General features: G+C 42.1%; 1 protein-coding gene across 2 annotated transcripts in view; it reads left to right on the forward strand.

Moving 5' to 3' along the window:
* UBE2L3 (ubiquitin conjugating enzyme E2 L3) overlaps positions 1–20,562 on the forward strand; it is a 164,121-nt gene extending 143,559 nt beyond the window's left edge. For both annotated transcript variants that reach the window (XM_087880219.1, XM_034435775.3), the window contains 3 exons: positions 11,157–11,252; positions 15,830–16,016; positions 18,155–20,562. In XM_087880219.1, the coding sequence (XP_087736345.1) occupies positions 11,157–11,252; positions 15,830–16,016; positions 18,155–18,309 (438 nt within the window). In that variant the 3' untranslated portion in view covers positions 18,310–20,562. The remainder of the gene's footprint in view (positions 1–11,156; positions 11,253–15,829; positions 16,017–18,154) is intronic.
* Positions 20,563–21,418: the final 856 nt, after the last annotated feature.

Consider the following 21,418-nt stretch of genomic DNA (forward strand, 5'->3'; position numbering starts at 1 on the left):
GCCAAAGGCGCACAGAACGCTCTTACCTTCCCACCAAAGGGGGGTCCCTATTTTTCTACTTGCATTTTTTTACTTGCTTTTGAACTGCTAGGTTGGCCAAAGCTGGGACAAGTCACGGGAGCTCACCCCGTTACGCGGCACTAGGGATTCGAACCGCTGAACTGCCCACCTTTCGATCGATGAGCTCAGCGTCTTAGCCACTGAGCCACCACGTCCCTATGAAAGGTGGGATACAGATGCGTAAATAAATCAAAGATTGATTTATTACTTCACAGAAATTATCTGAGGATATTGGATAACCCCCAATAATCTGTAGTCCTATAACAGGATAGTGGACTCCATATTGATTAACTAGATTTTGGATGTTACTCTCATACAGTTTGCAGGTTCGTTTAGTACTGGGTTTGTGTTCCCTCATTTACGCATATCATTTTTTTGCTAACACAAAGGGTGTTGTTTATCTAACTGAAAACGAAAACGAATATTAAAATTCCATGAGCTAAGCGAAGAAATGTTCCTCTCTGGCCTTCTTTTGGTGCAATTGTCGATTTAATAATATCCGTGAATTGTAGAATAATTGAAAAACCCCTCCCTTTAATCTTTGTGCCCTTAAGTAGCGCAGGATATTAAACAGTTGATTTGCTCATTAGTTCTGTAATTCAAGCCTGCCTTACGTTAATATTAATTTCAGGCAAGAGTTTACAGGATGATTAGAACCTCGGAAAGTTTCTGAACGTTTGGCTCATTTTATAGCAACCAATTTTGATACAGACATGGCTTGTGTTCCTATTCCTGAACTTGTGACATGTTTTTTTTTTTAATGTCACAAAGAGGAACATGTGCTATAAAAGTTTTGGGATTGCCTCACAAAGCGAAGATGCATTGAGAATGGTAATTCTGCAGTTCATCCTTTTCCCCCCCCACCCACGCTCATTTACATACAGATCCCTAAATGGAGGTTTGTTTATTTTATTACATTTATATCTCACGTTTCCTGTGAGGCATTCGCAAACAGCATTATTACTCACCGTTTTAGCCTCACAATGACAATACTGTTGGGCTGATAGAAAATTACCAGCCAGAATAATCCAGTAAATCCAGAGTGAGAGGTTATCCCCAGTCCCCTGTTTAAATATGTACTCAGCTTGAAATATTTCTCATTTTGAAAGAAGTGCGCTCCGAAATAATTATTCTTATGGGTGATTTTGATCTCACTTTGTATATGGGGAAGAGAATTAATTATAAAGTAGAAGTTACTAAACCTGGTTATTAAAAAGCCAACTTCCTTTAGGCGGGAATTGCAGATTCTTCAACCTTGCAGATGTGAGACTCCAGCGTACCTAAACCTAAATTATCATGGTTAAGTCACCAGGAATGAAACAGGCTGCAATCCACCAATATTCGGTGTGATCAGAAATTCCCACCTGCGATGGCCAAATATTTTTTAAAACTTTCCATACTGAAACGGAGGGCCGAAATCCGTAAAAGCATTCCAAATAATAAAGAGCAGCATTTTCAGAATAGGAGACTTTAGTCAGCACAGTTAATGTTTCCTGAAGATTACACTTATTTACCGTATTTTTCGCACAATAAGACACACTCTTCCCCCCCCCAAAGTGGGTGGAAATGCCTGTGCATCTTATAGAGCGAATATTACGGCGGGGGGAAGGGGGTTGTTGTGGCGGCGGTGATCACCGCCTGTCTCCACTTCCACCGGCGAACGCTATAGCCTTCGCTGCCAAGCAGCTGATTGGCGGTTAGATCGGCCTCCCAGAATACTGCCGATCAGCTGTTTTAGGTGGCGGCAGTGACGGTATTCAGCCGGTTCTATCCACTTCGGACGAACTGGTAGCAGCGGCTGCAGGAGCCTCCGCCCGGACGTCACGTCCCGTTTTTAACACTGCACATGCATGGAAGGCTTTGCGCATGCATGGAGGTGGCGCGTGTGCTCACATTTGCGAACTGGTAGTAAAGGTAAGTGAATACCTCGCTCGGGCGGTGGGGATTGCCGCCGATCGCTGACGCTGCCTAGATTGGCGGCAGCAGCAATCCCCGCTGCCTAGAACAGCTGATTGGCGGTATTCCAGGAGGCCGATCCAACCGCCGATCGGCAGTGAAGGCTCCAGTGTTCCCTGGCGGTGGCAGCAGCTCAGTTCAGTTGACCGGTGGTGAGCGCAACGGAGCGGAGCCCTGACGAGCCATGTGCTGGGGCTGCGATAACGTGCTGAAGCTGACCAGGTTTGCTGCAAGGACGCTAACCAGATGAGGCAGATTTTTTTTTTCTTTGTTTTCTTCCTCTAAAGCTAATGTGCATCTTATGGTCCAGTGCATCTTATAGCGCGAAAAATATAATTTTCCTAGCAAGAACACTGGAGCTAGGAAATTCATTTGTATTTTAACTGCTACTCCCTGAAATCCTCAACGCCTGCTTAAATGTTAGGAATCGATGAGAAAACCAAGGGACTGTACAGATAGTCCTCGGCTTAACGACCGAAATTGAGCCCCAAATTTCCGTTGCTCAGCAAGACAGTTGTTAAGTGAGTTTTGCCCCACTTTATGACCTTTCTTGCCAGAGTTGCAAAGTGAATCACTGCAGCTGTTAAGCTGTTACACGGTTGTTAAGCGAATCTGGCTTCCCCGTTAACTTTGCTTAACTCTATTGCTGAGTGAAACATTTGTTAAGTGAATTTGCCCCATTTTGTGTCCTTTTTTTTTTTTTGCCGCCACTTGTTAAGTCAATCGCTGTAGTTTAAATTATTCAAATCGTCGTTAAGTGAATCTGACTTCCGCCATTGACTCTGCTTGTCAGGAGGTTACAAAAGGGGAATCCTGTGACCCCTGTGAACCCGTCATAAATACGAGTCAGTTGCCAAGCATCTCGATTTTGATCACATGATCATGAAGCTGCTGCAACGGTCATATGTGTGAAAACCAGTCCTAGGTCACTTTTTTCAGTGCCGTCGTAACTTTGAACGTCGTGTTAAATGAACTATTGTAAGTTGAGGACTACCTGTATTTTGAGCTTTTCTTCAGTTTTTATTTTTTTTATTTTTTCTTATTTTAACAACATCAAATGTAACCTTATTTGTTTTTTTTAAAAAACCGCAAACAATCCTCTTTTGCAACTGAGTAGACAAAATCTATTTTCTTTTCAAAACCCTAGATAAATAAAAGTTTTCCCCTCGCAGAAGGATAATAAAAAAAGGAAACTCAGATGCCTCTCAGAGGTTTTAAATGATCAGCGTTAACGTCCTTCCTTTTATTCCCAGAATTTGACTTTCTGGTGGTGGATTAAAACGATCAGGCATGGGAAAACTTGTAAAATATAACTACAGGTCGTCCTCGATTTACGACCAAAATTGAGCCCAAAATTTCCATTGCCAAGCAAGACAGTTGTTAAGCGAGCTTTGCCCCATTTTATGACCTGAAGATGATTGGCATACCGGTGGCACTAATTTAAGTTTTGGCCTAGCTTTGTTGTCACTTTAAAAACTATGGTTTATTGAATAAGTCTCGATAGCTGAGCTCATGAAGTCTCTTTGTCTGTCTGTCTATCTGTCTATCTATCTATACCTACCTACCTTATCTATCTAGTTCAGTAGTTCCCAACCTTTTTTTGGCCATGCCCCACCTAAGCATCTCTAAAATCCTGATCTCCCCCCCCTCCCCCGGTCACATATAATTCTTACTATTCAAAAAGTGAACTCCTACTCATGCGGAGGAAGCCTAAAAGGCATTAACTTGATTTAAATGGGGGTTCCAATTGCCCCCATTAAAAATCAAATTGCCCCCCCCTTGTGGGGGTGGGCCCCACATTGGGAACCACTGATCTAGCTATGTCTGTCTGTCTGTCTGTCTGTCTGTCTGTCTGTCTGTCTATCTATATCTATCTATCTATCTATCTATCTATCTATCTATCTATCTATCTATCTATCTATCTATATCTCTACTTATCTACCTACCCTATCTATCTATCTATCTATCTATCTATCTATCTATCTATCTATCTCCTATATCTACCTACCTACCCTGTCTGTCTGTCTGTCTGCCTGCCTGCCTGCCCCTCCCCCCTCTCCCTCCCTCTCTACCTATCTACCTATCTACCTATCTATCTATCTATCTATCTATCTATCTATCTATCTATCTATCTATCATCTATAGCTACCTACCTACCTACTTATCAAACTTATTTTATGCCCAACTTGTAACAAAACTACTCTGGGCAGCTTACAGCATTAATTAAATCATAATTAGCCGTTCAGAATAGTTTCTTAACTGTGAGATGGGTGGCAAATAAATTTGATAATAATAAAATAATAATGTTTTATAAATAGTAGATGGGAACGGCTTCAGTCCTTAGAAATTGAACTAGAAACGGCAAGTTAGCCTTGCAACTGAAGCAAGAATCGTAGTGGTTTCCTTAGCAAGCCGGAGATGCACCCAGGGTTTGAAGTTGGCTAATGTTCAGTGGCTAAGATGCTGAGCTTGTCGATCAAAACGTCAGCAGTTCAGCGGTTCGAATCCCTAGTGCCGCGTAACGGGGTGAGCTCCCATGACTTGTCTCAGCTTCTGCCAACCTAGCAGTTCGAAAGCACCTAAAAATGCAAGTAGAAAAATAGGGACCACCTTTGGTGGGAAGGGAACAGCGTTCTGTGCGCCTTTGGCGTTGAGTCATGCCGGCCACATGACCACGGAGACGTCTTCGGACAGCGCTGGCTCTTCGGCTTTGAAACGGAGATGAACACCTGCCCCCTAGAGTCGGGAACGACTAGCACATATGTGCGAGGGGAACCTTTACCTTTTAATGGTTGTTGGCTTTAGAGTCCCCAAAGGGTAGAATCTGACATGATGCTGTTTTATTCCCGATTACAATCCCCACTAGTGGGAAGAATCCAATGGATGCTCCCAATGACTCAGGAGATTTCATGTGACCCGTATGACACTCATACCAACAGTAAATCCGGGAAGACTCGTCCCCACCCAAGGTCGCAGATGCTCACACGAGTCTTGTGATAGATGACTTTCCTGTGGCATTTTCTTTTCATTTCAGTTTCTAAAAGAAGCAAGATCATTGGCCTGGAGTCAGATGAAACTGTATGTAAACTTGTACAGGAAGTGTACTGTACGGAAGGGCTGGATATTAGCAGCAGCAAAGCGTGACACGCTCCTAAAACTTTCCTAGCCACATAATTACGACATCGCCTTTAATACTACCAGGGGCGATGCCAACTCCTTGGGGAAATTCCAGATTGCTGAACTGGCAAGGCTATGTTAGTTAGTGACTTGAGTTTTAAGATCTCTGTCTTGTCTTGTTTTGTTTTGTTTTCCCCACTTCTTGAATTCAGAGCGTTTGAGAGGTGGCTCTAATTCGGCTTTGAATTTCTGCCTTCAAGACCAGGAAACGGCAAGCTGGTTTATTACTATTTGACTGCAACAACTGAATTGTCAAACATTTACTCGGCTGAACTCCTGCATAAGCTGAATGCATCAGGCACACCCATGAAACCCAAGCAAGATTTGTAAAATGCCGGTCCAATCCCTCATGAGAAGAGTTCTATTTTTGTTAGCAGCAAGCTTTAGTATTCGTAGCTAATTATATCCAGCTACTCTATGGATTTTGCGGGTGACTCCTGGTCCAACCAGATCTTCATGGTTTCACCAGATCATGTCAGTTCCATGATGGTGATGTTCTTGACCCAATCTCGAAGCAGAATTGCAGAATAAGAGTCGGAAGGGTCCTTGGGGGTCATCTAGTCCAACCCCCTAGGGGGCTCAAGCAGGAGATCCTATACCATTTCAGACAAGTGGCTGTCCAGTCTCTTCTTAAAAGCCTCCAGTGATGGAGCAGCCACAACTTCTGGAGGCAAGCTGTTCCACTGATTAATTGTTGTCACTGTCAGGGAATTTCTCCTTAGTTCTAGGTTGGATTTGATAAGCTCCCATCTTTAGAATTAGAATTAGAAATAGAAATAGAAATAGAAATAGAAATAGAAATAGAATGGAATGGAATGGAATGGAATGGAATGGAATGGAATGGAATAGAATAGAATAGAATAGAATAGAATAGAATAGAATAGAATAGAATAGAATAGAATAGAATAGAATAGAATAGAATAGAGTTGGAGGGACCTTGGAGGTCTTGTAGTCCAACCCCCTGCTTAGGCAGGAAACCCTACACCACTTCAGACAAATGGTTATCCAATCTCTTTTTTAAAAAATCTTCCAGTGTTGGAGCATTTACAACTTCTGGAGGCAAGTCGTTCCACTGATTATTTGTTCTAACTGTCAGGAAGTTTCTCCTTAGTTCTAGGTTGCTTCTCTCCTTGATGAGTTTCCACCCATTGATTCTTGTTCTGCCCTCAGGTGCTTTGGAGAACAGCTTGACTCCCTCTTCTTTGGGGCAGCCCCTGAGATATTGGAAGACTGCTATCACGTCTCCCCTGGTCCTTCTTTTCATTAAACTAGACATACCCAGTTCCTGCAACCGTTCTTCATATGTTTTAGCCTCCAGTCCCCTAATCTTCTTCTCTGTTGCTCTTCTCTCTCTTGATCTTATCCTACCTTCAGGTGTTTTGGAGAGTAGGTATAGTCTCCAAAAAAAAAAACAGCATAGACTGATTCAAGTACATTGGTTGAACTGATACATTATTGGCTGCTCTGCTCTTTTTCAGTAGAATAAATTAACGCTCGGGTTTATGCAAAGTAAGTTTGTTTATATTGTAAATGGTCTTCTCTTGACCTGAAGACCTCTTGGAAGAGCTGGGTTAGAACGGTCAGCTGGACAGTCTTATCTTGGAAAGCGTCTGATGACATAAGTGGCGATTCTCCTACATTTGATATCGTGCCTTTCCATTTAGGCTTCTGTTAACATTAAAATGTATTACTGATTGGGAGTTCAATTATTGGCTATATCACGCTCTTATCATCCTACCTTTATCCTTGTGTACTCCCTTTCGAGTGACTTTAATTACTTGCTGGAAGTGAACAAAGATTTGTTTTTTATTTATTTTTATTTATTTACAAAATAACTCAAGGCGGCCCAACACACCTTCCTCCTCCAATTTTCCCCACCACCACAGCAACCTTGTGAAGCGCGTTAGGCTGAGAGAGGGGGACTGAGAGAGAGTGCCCAGATAGCATTTAGCAATAGCCTTTAGACTTATATACCGCTTCACAGTGCTTCCCAGCCCTCTCTAAGCGGTTTACAGAGTCAGCCTCTTGCCCCCAACAATCTGGGTCCTCATTTTACCAACCTCGGAAGGATGGGAAGGCTGAGTCAACCTTGAGCCGGTCAGGGTCGAACTCCCAGCAGTGGGCAGAGTTAGCTTGCAATACTTTATTCTAACCACTGTGCACCATGGATGGATGGATGGATGGATGGATGGATGGATGGATGGATGGATGGAAGGAAGGAAGGAAGGAAGGAAGGAAGGAAGGAAGGAAGGAAGGAAGGAAGGAAGAGCAATAGCCCTTAGACTTATATACTTGTGAAGCGGTATATAAGTCTAAGTGCTATTGCTATATCGCTTTACAGCCCTCTCTTAAGCAGTTTAAAGAGTCAGCCTCTTGCCCCCAACAATCTGGGTCCTCATTTTACCAACCTCGGAAGGATGGAAGGCTGAGTCAACCTTGAGCCCATGAGACTCGAACTCCTGGCTGTGGGTAGAATCAGCCTGCAATGCTGCATTCTAATCCCTGTGCAAGGAAGGAAGGAAGGAAGGAAGGAAGGAAGGAAGGAAGGAAGGAGGGAGGGAGGGAGGGGGGAGGGAGGGAAGGAAGGAAGGAAGGAAGGAAGGAAGGAAGGAAGGAGGGAGGGAGGGAGGGGGGAGGGAGGGAAGGAAGGAAGGAAGGAAGGAAGGAAGGAAGGAAGGAAGGAAGGAAGGAAGGAAGGAAGGAAAGGAATAGCAATAGCCCTTAGAGTTATATACCTGTGAAGCGGTATATAAGTCTAAGTGCTATTGCTATACCACTTTCCATCCCTCTCTAAGCGGTTTACAGAGTCAGCCTATTGCCCCCAACAATCTGGGTCCTCATTTTACCCACCTCGGAAGAATGGAAGGCTGAGTCAACCTTGAGCCTGGTGAGATTCGAACTGCCAAATTGCAGGCAGACGTCATTACAAACTGTTTGTAGCAGCAGCCACTAATCGGTGGAAACTCAACATTTTGAAATGGTTTTGTTGATCCGTGCGTCATCACGGACATCCATCTGTTTTGGATGCGCGTCGTAGGTAAATTAGCTATCTTCGCAACCGAACCAACAACAGCGCTATCTTTGTTTGTCTGTTATTCTTGACATTTTCTTTTCAAGCTTTTGTTACCACGGTGAGCCTCCGCTAACTATATCAATATTGGGATAGGGGTGGTGCTCCCGGTTTCGAAAGACAGTCCTCCTTCCTCAAGTCATGGGTCTCTTCCTCTCGTTTTTCGTAGGATGTGAGGATAGTCACATGCTTGTTTGCCAAGTCTCGAAAGAGAGGTTTCCCCCCACCCACCCACCCCAGATAAGGGCATAATCCTATTTTGGTTAATTTCTTCTCTCTTTTTTTTTTCTGTTTAAAATTTTGCAGTGACAGCTACAATTGATTGATTGATTGATTGATTGATTGATTGATTGATTGATTGGTTCGATTTATATGCCGCCCTTCTCCGGAGACTCAGGGCGGCTTACAATGTGTTAAGCAATAGCCTTCATACTTTTTGTATATACCTGCTTAGTAGGGCTTTTGCCCCCCCCCCCCCAAGCGGTGTTCTTTTTTATACAAAGTCATCTTATTGCCCCCACAATCCGGGTCCTCATTTTACCTACCTCAGAAGGATGGAAGGCTGAGTCAACCTTGAGCCTGGTGAGATTCGAACTCGCAGTAATTGCAGGCAGCTGGCAGCTAAGTGCTACTTAACAGCACTTTAGTCCGCTGCGCCACCAAGGCTCTTTCCATTACTTGCTTACGTTTGGCTGCAGTTGTAGGGAACGGTACTGTCTTTCTACTTGATGCTCCTTTCTGGCTGCAGTGGGCTGTGCGATGGAAAACGTACGATATAATCTGAATTAACAGAATAGCAGAGTCGGAAGGGACCTTTAGAGGTCTTCTAGTCCAAACCCCTGCTCAGGCAAGAAAGCCTATAATCCCTGATGGCAAACCTATGGCACGCGTGCCACCGGTGGCACGCGGAGCCATATCTGTGGGCACGCTCGCGTTGCCCTAGCTCAGCTCCACCAGCCAGCTAATCTTCGGGCCTTCCGGGCCCACCGGAAGTTGGGAAACGGGTCATTTCTGGCCTCCGGAGGGCCTCGGGAGGGGGGGAGGGCATTTTTGTCCTCCCCGGGCTGCTAGAAAGTCTCTGGAGCCTGGGGAGGGTGAAAAACAGGCCTACCAGGCCCACCGCATGCCAAAAGGGGGAGGAGCGCAGGGGGTTGCATGCGCATGCATAGGGTGCATAGAATTATGGATGTGGGCACACGTGCATGTGACTCCCCCCACTTTTGGCTCCCCCCACTTTTGGGATGGCAAAAGGGTTAGCCATCACTGGCCTATACCATTTCAGACAAATGGTTATCCCATCTCTTTAAAACTTCCAGTGTTGGAGCATTTACGACTTCTGGTGGCAAGTCGTTCCACTGGTTAATTGTCCTCACTGTCAGGAAATTCCTCCTTAGTTCTAGGTTGCTTCTCTCCTTGGTTAGTTTCCATCCATGGCTTCTTGTCCTGCCCTCAGGTGCTTTGGAGAATAGCTTGACTCCCTCTTCTTTGTGGCAATCTGGCATGGGAGAGTTACATGGTACACAGGTAGTCCTCGACTTACAACAGTTCATTTTTAGTGACCATTTGAAACTACGACGACACTGAAAAAAAATGACGGTTTTTCACACTTAACGACCGTTGCAGCATCTCCACGATCAAGTGATCAAAATTCGGACGTTTGGCAAACTGACTCATATTTATGACGGTTGCAGTGTCCCGGGGACGCTGCAACCGTCATAAATACGAGTCAGTTTGCCAAACATCCAAATTTTGATCACGCGACCATGGAGATGCTGCAAACGGTCATTAAGTGTGAAAAAAAGGTCATAGGTTACATTTTTCAGTGCCGTTGCAACTTTGAACCATCGCTGAGTGAGCTGTGGCAAGTCAAGGACTCCCTGTAGAAGGATCTGCCGAGCAGAATGCCTCGATTAAAATCTGTCGTTGCCTGCGAATGTAGTAACCGCGGGTTTAAAAATGGAAGATTTTTTTTTTTAAAATAAAAGGGTTATTATAAGAAGTGGTTTTTTAAAAATTTTAAGAGCTATTTTAAGGGGGGAAACTTAATGGATGCAAGCGTGCTGAGGCCTACTCAGAAATTATGACCTCTCTTCACGCACATTGCTTAATAGAGAGAAAAAGAAATTATATTATGTCATCTATTTATTTTGAATTTCCAACCTCACTCAAGGCAAGTCAGTTACCAGGGACACAAATACTGAATTTTTACCATTGCCTTCCTGAGGGTGACTCTCCACAGGCAGTCCTCGACTTACAACAGCTCATTTAGTGACCGAAGTTACAGAGGCGCTGAAAAATGCAACCTATGACCGTTTTTCACACTTAACGACCATTTCAGCATCCCCATGGTCACAGGATCAAAACTCAGACTCTTGGCAACTGATTCGTATTTATGAGGGTTGCAGCGTCCCCGGGGGTCATGCAATCAATCCCCTTTTGCGACCTCCTGACAAAGTCAGTGGGGGGAGGAGCCCGATTCATTTAACAACTGGGGCAAGAAAGTCGTAAAAACTGCCCCACTCAGCAAGAGAAATTTGGGGCTCCATTGGGGTCGTAAGTCGAGGACTACCTCTATAACATAGTGCCGAGAATGCTGGCTGGTATTAAGTCTGAATTCTCCTGTGAAAAGTCAAACAGAGGAATGGTGCCTTTTCCAGATTGTTCCCAGTTTTTAGCTATCCTCCTCCGTACCTCCTTGTAGTAAATCTGTAGCAAGACAAGAGGAAGAGAAAGTGGGGGGGAAGACGACTGTTAGATAGTTTGACTTTGAGGCGATAACGAAAGTAAAAACAACACGCAGTGTTTTCCTGAATATTACAACCAATTATTTTGGCTGATGTGGTTAATATGCTTTTTTTTTTCTTCTTCTTCTTTTTCTCTGCTCTGCTTGTAGGAGCTTGAAGAAATCCGCAAATGTGGAATGAAGAATTTCCGTAATATCCAGGTGGACGAAGCTAACTTATTGACTTGGCAAGGGCTTATTGTTCCCGTGAGTGTGAAACAAACCTCTTGTAATTGTTAAAATGCACCAGAGCTCTGGTGAATTCTTTAATTTTCCTTAAATACCCTGAGTTGGTCCATGCAGATACAGGTTGAGTGAATCTGTGGATTTCCCGGAGTGAAGAAGAAAAAAAATATTTCTGTGCACATTTCCGAGGAATGCCACCCGAATAATTAAATTAGCTGCCATCCATCTTTGGATTAAAAGAAAAGTACTTATAATTTATGAAGCCTTTAAACCTCTAAATCATTGTGCAGTGGTTAAAATTTAAAAAGAGAAGCTCCTATCATTGTGCAGCTAACAAGACACAACAGCAAAGAAAGAAAAAAATACTGTGTTTCTCCAAAAATAAGACCCTGTCTTATATTTTTTTGAACCCCAAAATAAGCGCTTGGCCTTATTTTCGGGGAGGTCTTATTATTTTGGGGCGCATGGAGCAAGACGAGGCTCCTTTTGCCATCTTATCTGATTTCCAGCTCCGTCTCCCTAACCCGAGGAAATGGCGGGGACTGGCTGTGCATGCATTTAAATATTTTCAGGGAGGGGTTATTTAAACGCATGCGCTCAAAAGCCCAGTTGGGCTTATTATCAGGGGATGTCTTATTTTCGGGGAAATGGTAAATAATGAAGGAAAAACGAAAGCGAGGAAAAGCACACCGCAACTCTTAAAAACTTCAAAATGGCCCTTAGAATAGCCAGCTAAAATAGCAACTAAGGAGACGGTGATGTGGATTTATTTCTAGCACCCTCCCGAGAATCCCAGCATTGAACGTAATATGCAGGTACGGGAAACATAGAATTTATTTCAAGAAATTTAGATTTCATTCCCTATCACAGAATCTATCCCTGTCCCTCACATCCCCACAGGTATTGGGCAGGACAGGAAATGCTCTCTTAAGGCAGTCCTTGGCTTACAGCCATTCATTTAGTGACCATTTAAAGTTAACAACGGCACTGAAAAATGACTGACGATTGTTACAGCGTCTCCATGGTCACGTGATCAAAATTTGGGCACTGGGCAACTGGCATGTACTTACGACTGTTGCACGATCCTAGGGTCACGTGATCATTCGTAACCTTCCCAGCCGGCCTCCCAACAAGCAAAAGCCAATGGGAGAAGCTGAATTCACTTACCGACTGCACGATTCATTTAACCATTGCAGTGAATCGCTTAACAACCCTGGGGGAAAAAAAAATCGTAAAACGGGGAACAACTCACTTAACAGCCGTTTTGTTTAGCAACAGAAATGTTGGGCTCAATTGTGATCGTACGTTGAGGACTTACCACCAACTTGTCATTCTTGGTTTCAAAAGCCATTTCCTTTATGGCCCCGAGAGCCACTTTTCCAAATGGTAAAGTCTCCTTGAACATGAGGACCAGTTGCATGGCTGGACAGCTAAATTCCAGGTCTAAAGATCTGCCCCGCGTAAAATTTAAAACCCATTCTTAATGATTTTCAAGCTTCGTGTCTCTTCGGAGAAGCAACAACCCCGGTTATCATGGGGTTTCTTCTTTCCTTGCCTCCTTGCAGATCAAATTCCAAATTCCATTTCTTCTTTTGTTTAAAACAAAAGAAGAAGAAAAATTCAAAGAAGGGAGTAAGGTTTCAAGTTGTTATCTAACAGAAAAAAATAGAACCCACAACTCTGGCTCATTTCACTCCCTAAGAGTTGGCTTTTTCATTTGATAAAGGCTTTGATTTCCTTCTGATAAAGGCAAGAATGGTTTTGTCAAAGGATAAATCAAGGCTGTGAGGCCGGAGGGATAACATGATACGTTACCGGGAGACACCTAGAACAAAGAATGCTAAACTCACAATGTACGTCACACCTTGCAGCATACAAACCTGTGGTGCTCCCCTTCCTTGTGTTGAGCCAAGAGACTACCCCGTCAGCAGCCGAAATGTTGGAACTCAAAGGCACCTGAGGACACGTGAGGTTGGGACATGCTCGCCCTGTCCGTCTTGGTGTCATCTAAGGAACGTTTTTAATGCACCAAACCTGGTCCCTCTTAACTCCTAAAGAAAGATAGTCCTGGACTTAACAGCAGTTTGTTTAGTGACTCTTCAAAGTTACAACGGCGCTGGGGGAAAAAAATGACTTACCGTGTTTTCCTGAAAATAAGACCCAGCCGGAAAATAAGCCCTAGCATGATTTTTCAGGATGCTCATAATATAAGCCCTATCCCAAAAATAAGCCCCGGTTAAGATCATCAGCCAGATGGACACATCCAGTACTGTATTTCCACAAAAACAAGACCTAATGCGTCTTTTGGAGCAAAAATTAATATAAGACCCGGTTTTAATATAAGACGATCTTACCCCAGGCTCCTCCCACCCCCACCCCAAACAAATCTTGAATGGGTTACTCTCGCAGAATGAAGGAGTGTGTATTTTCCATTCACACACTAAATACTGTATTTTTCGGACTATAAGACGCACCTAAATTTAGAAGAGGAAAACAACAAAAAAATGTTTTTGGCCTCCCGTTTTTCGGGCCTTTTCCCGGGGATTTTTTCAGCCCATTTTTGAGGCTTCTTTTTGGCCAGTTTTGGAGGCTTTTTTCGATTCGGTTTCAAGGCTTTTGGGGGGCTTTTTTGGCCCATTTTTAGGCTTTTTTCAGCCTGTTTTCAAGGCTTTTTTTTGCCTTTTCCACATCTTATTTTGGCCCATTTTCGAGGCTTTTCTTGGCCTGTTTTTGAGGCTTTTTTGGCCCGTTTTCAGGGCTTTGGGGGGGCCATTTTCGAGGCTTTTGGGGACTGTTTTGAGGCTTTTTTGGCTTGTTTTCGGGACTTTTTTCGGCCTGTGTTTGAGGCTTTTGAAGCCGAAAAAAGCCTTGAAAACAGGCTGAAAAAAGCCTTGAAAACAGGCCGAAAAAAGCCTCAAACACAGGCCGAAAAAAGCCTTGAAAACAGGCTGAAAAAAGCCTCAAACACAGGCCGAAAAAAGCCTCAAATACAGGCCGAAGAAAGGGCCTGGAAAAGGCCAAAAAAAGCCTCGAAAATGGGCAAAAAAAAAAGGCCTGGAAAAGGCCAGAAAACAGGGCGTGCAGAAGCTAAAAAAAATGGCAAAAGTGCATCATAGTCTGAAAAATACGGTATATCTTTGAATAGAGGTTTTTTTTTAAAAAAAAACAAAAATTGTCAAGTTGTATCTTGCAATTCTGTTGCAGAATAATGGGCGGCTTTTATTATTTTTATTTTTTAACAAATCACTGCTTTAAGAATAATAAACTGTTTTATCCAGATGCTAGTTTTACAAGATAATCCTTCCTGCAGGCTTTTATCGGTAAATTCCTAATCGCTCTGTCTTCTGTAAACAATTCTGTCATTTGTATTGAATCTGTCCGTGTGTGAACACTCCTTGGTGGGATATGTTAACACAGGCAAACTTTTATTTTACTTAAAGTAGTTAAATAAACTAACCGGGCCACTGACAACCTCAAGAACGAAACAATATGGACAACAATAAAAACAAGAGAAACAGTATATATAAAAAAAAAACCAGAGTGAATATTCAGTTAAGAAACCCACCTTCCCATTTTTTTCAGGAGGTTGCATAAAACTAATGGAATCCCTGCTGATAAAGATTGAGAATCAAATTTAAAAAAAACAAAATAAAGTGAGTCGTATTGCCAAAAATGAAGAAAAAAAAATAAAAAAGCTGGGAAGGGAGAGTTAAGAAAATATTTTGAAAAGAATAGATTTAGATCTAAAAACAAATCACTGATAGTAAAACAAACCCACAAAAGATTTTCTGTTCCTTTCGTTCTCAACTTTGAAGCACCTTTTCTTCCAAGGCACCGCAAGAGTCCTTTTAAAAGAATCCTTTAAAAAGTTATTTTTAAGTGATGGATCTTGTACAGGTAAATCCTTGATTTTACAGCCGCAATTGGGCCCAAAACGTATGTGGCTAAGCGAAACATCTATATTAAGTGAGTTTTTGCCCCATCTTACAACCTTTCTTGCCACAGTTGTTAAGTGAATCACTGCCGGTGTTAAGTTAGCAAGACGGCTGTTAAGTGAGTCTGGCTTTCCCATCGACTCAGAAGGTCACAGAAGGGAATCACATCTTCTTTTAACAACCCCATAATCCGTTGCGGGGTGGAATCTGTGCAACTGAATGGAGCTGAGTGTTTACTGCCCAGATGCCCTTCCGGTCGCCAGTGCGGAGTTATATTCAGCAGATAGAATTCTCATTGTGCCCAGAGAGAGAGAAATATCTGCCTCTACCTAGGATCGAACTCACAGCCACCGCACCACTCTACAAAAGGGGATCACATAACCCCCGGGATATTACAACTGTCGTAAGTACATGCCAGTTGCCGAGTTTGTTCACATGGCCATGGGGATGCTGCAATGGTCGTAAGTGTGATAAACGGTCACAAGCCACTTTTTTTCAGTGCCATCGTTAACTTAGAACAGTCGCTATAAACAAACGGTTGTAAGTCGAGGACTGCCTGTATATCTGACCCCCATCTTCCCGCTTTCCATTCGGCCTTTCCTCTGAATTCATCCTCTGGTTGTCTTGGGCTGCTTTTCAGACCGCCTGTGTTGCTTCTTTTAGGACAACCCTCCATACGACAAGGGGGCGTTCAGAATCGAAATCAACTTTCCTGCAGAGTATCCATTCAAACCTCCCAAGATTACATTTAAAACGAAAATCTATCACCCTAACATCGATGAAAAGGGGCAGGTTTGCCTGCCAGTAATTAGTGCTGAAAACTGGAAACCAGCTACTAAAACTGATCAAGGTAAGCGATCTCCAGCCATTTTGGGCCTGTCGATTTCTATACTAGATCTTAATTTTGGGAAGGGGTTTTGCTCCGTGCTGGATCTCCGAGCACAAGCCTGCTGGGCTAATTTAAATTGTTGATGGGATCACTTTGGAGGGCGAATGACTTCTGATTTTTCTCACTCTTCCCTCCAGGGTGGATTTGATTTAAATCGAGTTGATTTAAATCACAATTTAAATCACTAGTAAAAAGGCTTGATTTAAATCAACTCGATTTAAATCATTAATTTTTAAAGAGCAACTGTCATCTCTGCTACTCCTTTGACCCGCTGTTGACTCACCAATAGTCCCAGTGTTGCAGAATATACAGCCTCGTGCTACATAACTAAGCTCCATTTCAGGCTGAATCAACTAAATTATTTATGTATCTTAAATAGAAAACCATCTTACGATAGATTTTTACCCCAAAAGTTTTTTATTAAAATAAATTCGATAAAAATCAAAAAAATCCGATTTAAATTAAAAAAATCCGATTTTTTTTTATTTTTTTAAAAAAAATCATTGATTTTTATCCACCCTGCTTCCCTCCCTAGCTTAGTTTAAAACCTGAATTTATCACAAAAGATAAAAAGAGGAGAGATTTTCAGGCAGCTACATCTGAAAACCATTTGTCCAATATTCAAGGCGTGTACAGTCGACCTTGTTCATCATATCTCTTGAATAAAACCCCAGCTAGGTGGCTGGAAGGTGTTTTAATACGCTTTCAGCCAATTCCTAAATGGTTTATTCTAATAGTCCAAGATGAGCTAGATATTCCTCATCCAGCATTTTTTTATTTACACGTGCCCTTAAGTGTGGATTCAGAACTGAGTTTCTCTCTTCGTTTCTGCGAGGCAAAGCTTTACACACATATTATTTTGCACACACACAAAGCAGTTCATTCATAAATCTGAATATATCGCCATTACAGTGGCTGATCCGGTTAATTAAATATACCAGTGAAGATGGTCGTATGTATGTAATGGCTCCAAATGTAATATTTCTTCCATTTTGCTTTAGCACGTTCCAGTCAATGGTGGTTTATTTAAGCCAACCGTGGCCAAAGGCCGCACTCAACCGTTAAGGACAAAGTTGAGGAGCCTAAAAAAGCATCAATAATAGGGTGAAGATTTTCATTTCCGTTTGCGTTCAATTCAGATTTAAACACGATGTTATACATGACACCTTTTCGGTTCAATACGTGCATCGGAAACTCCTAGTTCTCTCCCATTAAAAAAATAGAATTTGGAAAACATTTACAGTTTATTGTCATTGCACATGGTACAACGAAATTAAATGCCGTCTTCAGTGTACGTTCTAACTATAAAAATAAAAACACAAAACATACATCCTTTACATTCTATATAATTGAAATTGAAAACCCGATATCGCACTATACCGTAGAATTCAATATGGTTATTGCCCTGGGATAGAAGCTGTTTTTCAGCCTATTTGTCCTTGTTTTTATTGCCCTGTACCGGCTGCCAGATGGTAATAGTTCAAAAAAAAAAATGGGTACCCAGGATGAGATGGATCTTTAAGAATGTTTTGAGCTTTCTGAAGGCAGCGGGAGCTATAAAAGCTCTTCCAAAGAGGGGAGAGGGCAACGCATGATCCTCTGGGCAATGACGTTGACCCTCTGGAGCGCTGTCCTACCTGCCACTGTGCAATTGGCAAACCAGACACAGGTGCGGTAAGTTAAAATTCTCTCTATGGTGCAACGGTAGAAGGTCCCCAGCAGTTTTCCATTCAGTTTCCTGAGAAGTCTCGGGTAGTATAATCTCTGCTGGGCCCTTTTGACCAGTGCTGCAATGTGAGCGCCTCCCAGGTCATTGGTGGAGGACTTAAAAGTGTCATTCCCAGTGCCATCTGCTCACAATCGCCTGAGCAGCGAGATGGGTGGCAAATTAAATTTGATAACCAATCTATTACCAAGCAATAAAATCTCAGGATCTGCGAATCGATGATTCTGCAGCTCTCTTTCCCGGCCACGCTGATCTCTCTTTTTCTCCCTTCCTTCCTTCTTTCTTTCTTTCCCCCCTCTTTCTTTCTTTCTTTCTTTCCTCCCTCCCCTCTTTTTTTTTTTTTTCTTTTTCCTTTTTTCCTTTCTCTCGACAGTAATCCAGTCCCTCATAGCCCTGGTGAACGATCCTCAACCAGAGCACCCCCTTCGAGCCGACTTAGCCGAAGAATACTCTAAGGACCGTAAAAAATTCTGTAAGAATGCTGAAGAGTTTACAAAGAAATATGGTGAAAAACGACCAGTGGACTAAACAAAAAAAAAAAAAGACGACAACAACAAAAACAAAACACAACAAAAACAACAACAAAAACAAAAAAACACCTGACCGAGTTTGATGTCAGCAATGTGTGATAGAAGAGCTGAAGAAGTGCATTTCAGACACAATCCCCAAAGCAGGACTCTCTATGGAAATTGACAAGTTATCACCTCTTGGTGTTTTAACTTGTGGCTGTTAAAACTAACTTTCTACCGTTTCTTAATCAAAAGTGGTCTAGGTAATCTGTAAAGAAAGGATTAAAAATTTAAGATGTTCTAGTTCTGCTTTCTTTGTTTAAAATCACTGCTTTAATGTACTTTTAAAGAATGCTGTTTCTTTTTCTTTTTTCTTTTGTTTTTCTCCTCACAATTTATCAGAAAGTCTTAGGCTTATAACTCGCCCTTAAAATTCAGGTCGCGGCTGTTATTTCTTATTTTCCTTTACAGTTCTCTTTTTGTTTTCCTCCATCATTTCTTGGTTGCCCCTTATCCTTCCCTCTTCCCTTCTTCCTCCTGTCCCCCCACCCCACCCCATCCCCCAAGACAGAAGAAAACAAAACCACACGTAACTTAATTTCTAAGAAAATAGAAAGACATTTTTTGGGGGGGAAAAAAATTAGCTGTTTGTTTTTCCCTGTCTTAAACTTTGCACTGTTTCGTGGACGTGGGTCCAAGGTGTATTTCTTTTTTTTTTTTTTCTCAACTTAAGTTTGTCACACCAAAAAAAACACCCACCAGAATCAACCCCAGAACTGTTGTAAATCTGGCTGATGTGGTTACGATAATGTTTATTAAAACGGGGAACTCCAAGCATTGCGTGCATGAATGAATTTTACCACGTGGCTTGCGTTTCTGTTTTAAGGGGAGGAAATTTTGGCGCGAAATATTCTATAGGAAAGGAATAGCGGAGTGTAATTTTCTTTCTCTCCCCCCCTCCTCCTTTTTTTTTTTAAAAAAATTACTCTTCACTTTTATTCTTTAGTATCTATGCAGGCTACCTAGAATAAAGACGGACTCAAGTCCAATTTGTGAGAATTTCAAATATGGGACCAAGAGGTACCAAAAGCAGAACTAATCTACCAACCAAGCAAAGCTAGCTCCTTATTTTGTTATCCTTCCTAGCTGAGAGACTTAACTGGGGAAATCCTTCTTGAAAACTTAAGTTCCGAAGAACAGAAACCTAGCCACACAAAAAAAATCCTCGCCATTTACCTCTTTTTCCCTGTGCAAAACGACAAAAGCTTAATTTTCTCCTAATAATAGATTGGTTTGATCGATCGTCATCCAAAACGTAAGCGATTTCCATTAAGCAATAACCCGTGCCCATCGCAAAATTGAGCAGTTGCCTTTCCCCGTTTAAAAAAAAAAAATACCCGTACATGAAATATGGCATTCTAAGGATTAAACATTGATTCGGCGAAGTTTTAATTCAACCCCAGCTGTCCCCGCTCCAAGTTAAGGGGTTCTTTCCCCGTGGAGATCCGAACCACCCCGTTTAATGTTGTGTCGCGTTTTAAGGTGGGCAAAAATGCAACTTGGGTTACGTGACATAGTGACTCTTTCCCTCTGGCTGCTCAGTTTTAAAATGCCTGGCTTTTAAGTGAGCATTTTCAACCCCATTTCTCCGAAACCTGCAGTGAAGAACAAAGTGCGTAACCGTTTCTCTCTTGCATGTCTTCGCTTTCATTTAGATCTCTCAGCATTTCCGGTGGGTTTTTTAATTTTTTTTTTTTTTCCAGGAATCTGGAATCCTTGTTCGGTCTTTTTGCCATTTTTAGGGAACTGAATGTATGGTTGGAGAAGCCGTAGAAATAGCATTTCCAGTTTTAATTATTATTATTATCATTATTATTTTGCGTACACCTTTCCATCTCCTCCACTCCAGCTTTTTGATTTTAAACTGTACAAGATTGACAGCCAGGTACCTCTGTTTGAAAAGTAGAAAGAAAGGGGAAAAAAAAGAAAGTTTTCTTTTTTCTTTTATTTTTTTCCTTATCAGTTGGGGTATGAAACATCTCTGTTTTACGTGTTCTTAGACACATTCTTTGGTAGGCGATTAAAGTTTAAAAAAAAAATACCTTTAATGGACACTTGCATTTCCTTAATTGTGTGTGTAGGCTTGGTGACCAGCACTTGTCTATTACCGAAATCTCCACAACTTTTGTGTCTTCATTTGCAGAAAGTTGGAACTGACTTTGTTTCATTCACGCTCACTCCGATTCAAAATAAACAAAAAAAAAAAGCCAAATTTTACCTGTCAAACTGAAGTGTATGTAAAATCCTGCCTTGCATGACATTGAAAAAGAACATTTGTCTTTTCTTTTTTTCCTTTTTTTTTTTTTTAGTTGTTGTTGTTCCCTATGCAGCCCTGTAACTCTTTTTACTTCGATATTGGGGTGGGGGAATCAATTTCTCTCTTTAAATTGCAAACATCTCGAATCCCGTTTTCATTTCTGTTAAGAGATGTGAGCAGATGGGACTCGCCCCAAACCAATTTTTTTTTCCAGCTGCTTGGTGATTCTTTGCTTAACTGACAGTTGGGGTGTTAACTGACAGTTGGGGTGCTGTCTGTCCCGGCTATTTGTACTGTCCGTAGGAACAAATTAGCTTTGTTAGATTAGATTTTGAAGCCATATAATGGCTTAAAGGTTTGCGTCCCGTGCCAAATGAGCAAATTTGGACCACGTGACAGTGGGGTTGCCGTCGTAAGTGCAAGGACCAGCCAGGTGCAATTCAATTTTTTTCAGTTCCGTTTTAATTTTGGTTGCTAAATGAATGGTAAATTGAGGACTGACACTCTGTGCAGTATTTTTGAAATAGTGACTTTTTGATGAATGGATTACCGTATTTTTCAGAGTATAAGACGCACCGAAGTATTAAGACGCACCTACTTTTTTGGGTGAAGAAAAGAAGAAAAAGAACTCTCCCTCTGTGCAATTTCGCAGCAAACAGCCTGCTTTACTTTCATTTTCGTTTTCAGCATAGCTTGATTAGCACAAGGGGGAAAAAAATCTGCTCCAGCAATTTAACTCTTTGCAGCAAGCAGCAGAGCCCTGCCCTAAACAGCTGAGAGCAAATCAGCTGAGAATCGGGAAGCCGATCCA

The sequence above is a fragment of the Pantherophis guttatus genome, chromosome 17 (genome assembly GCF_059756535.1).
Source record: "Pantherophis guttatus breed Tessera chromosome 17, ASM5975653v1, whole genome shotgun sequence".
NCBI lineage: Eukaryota > Metazoa > Chordata > Lepidosauria > Squamata > Colubridae > Pantherophis > Pantherophis guttatus.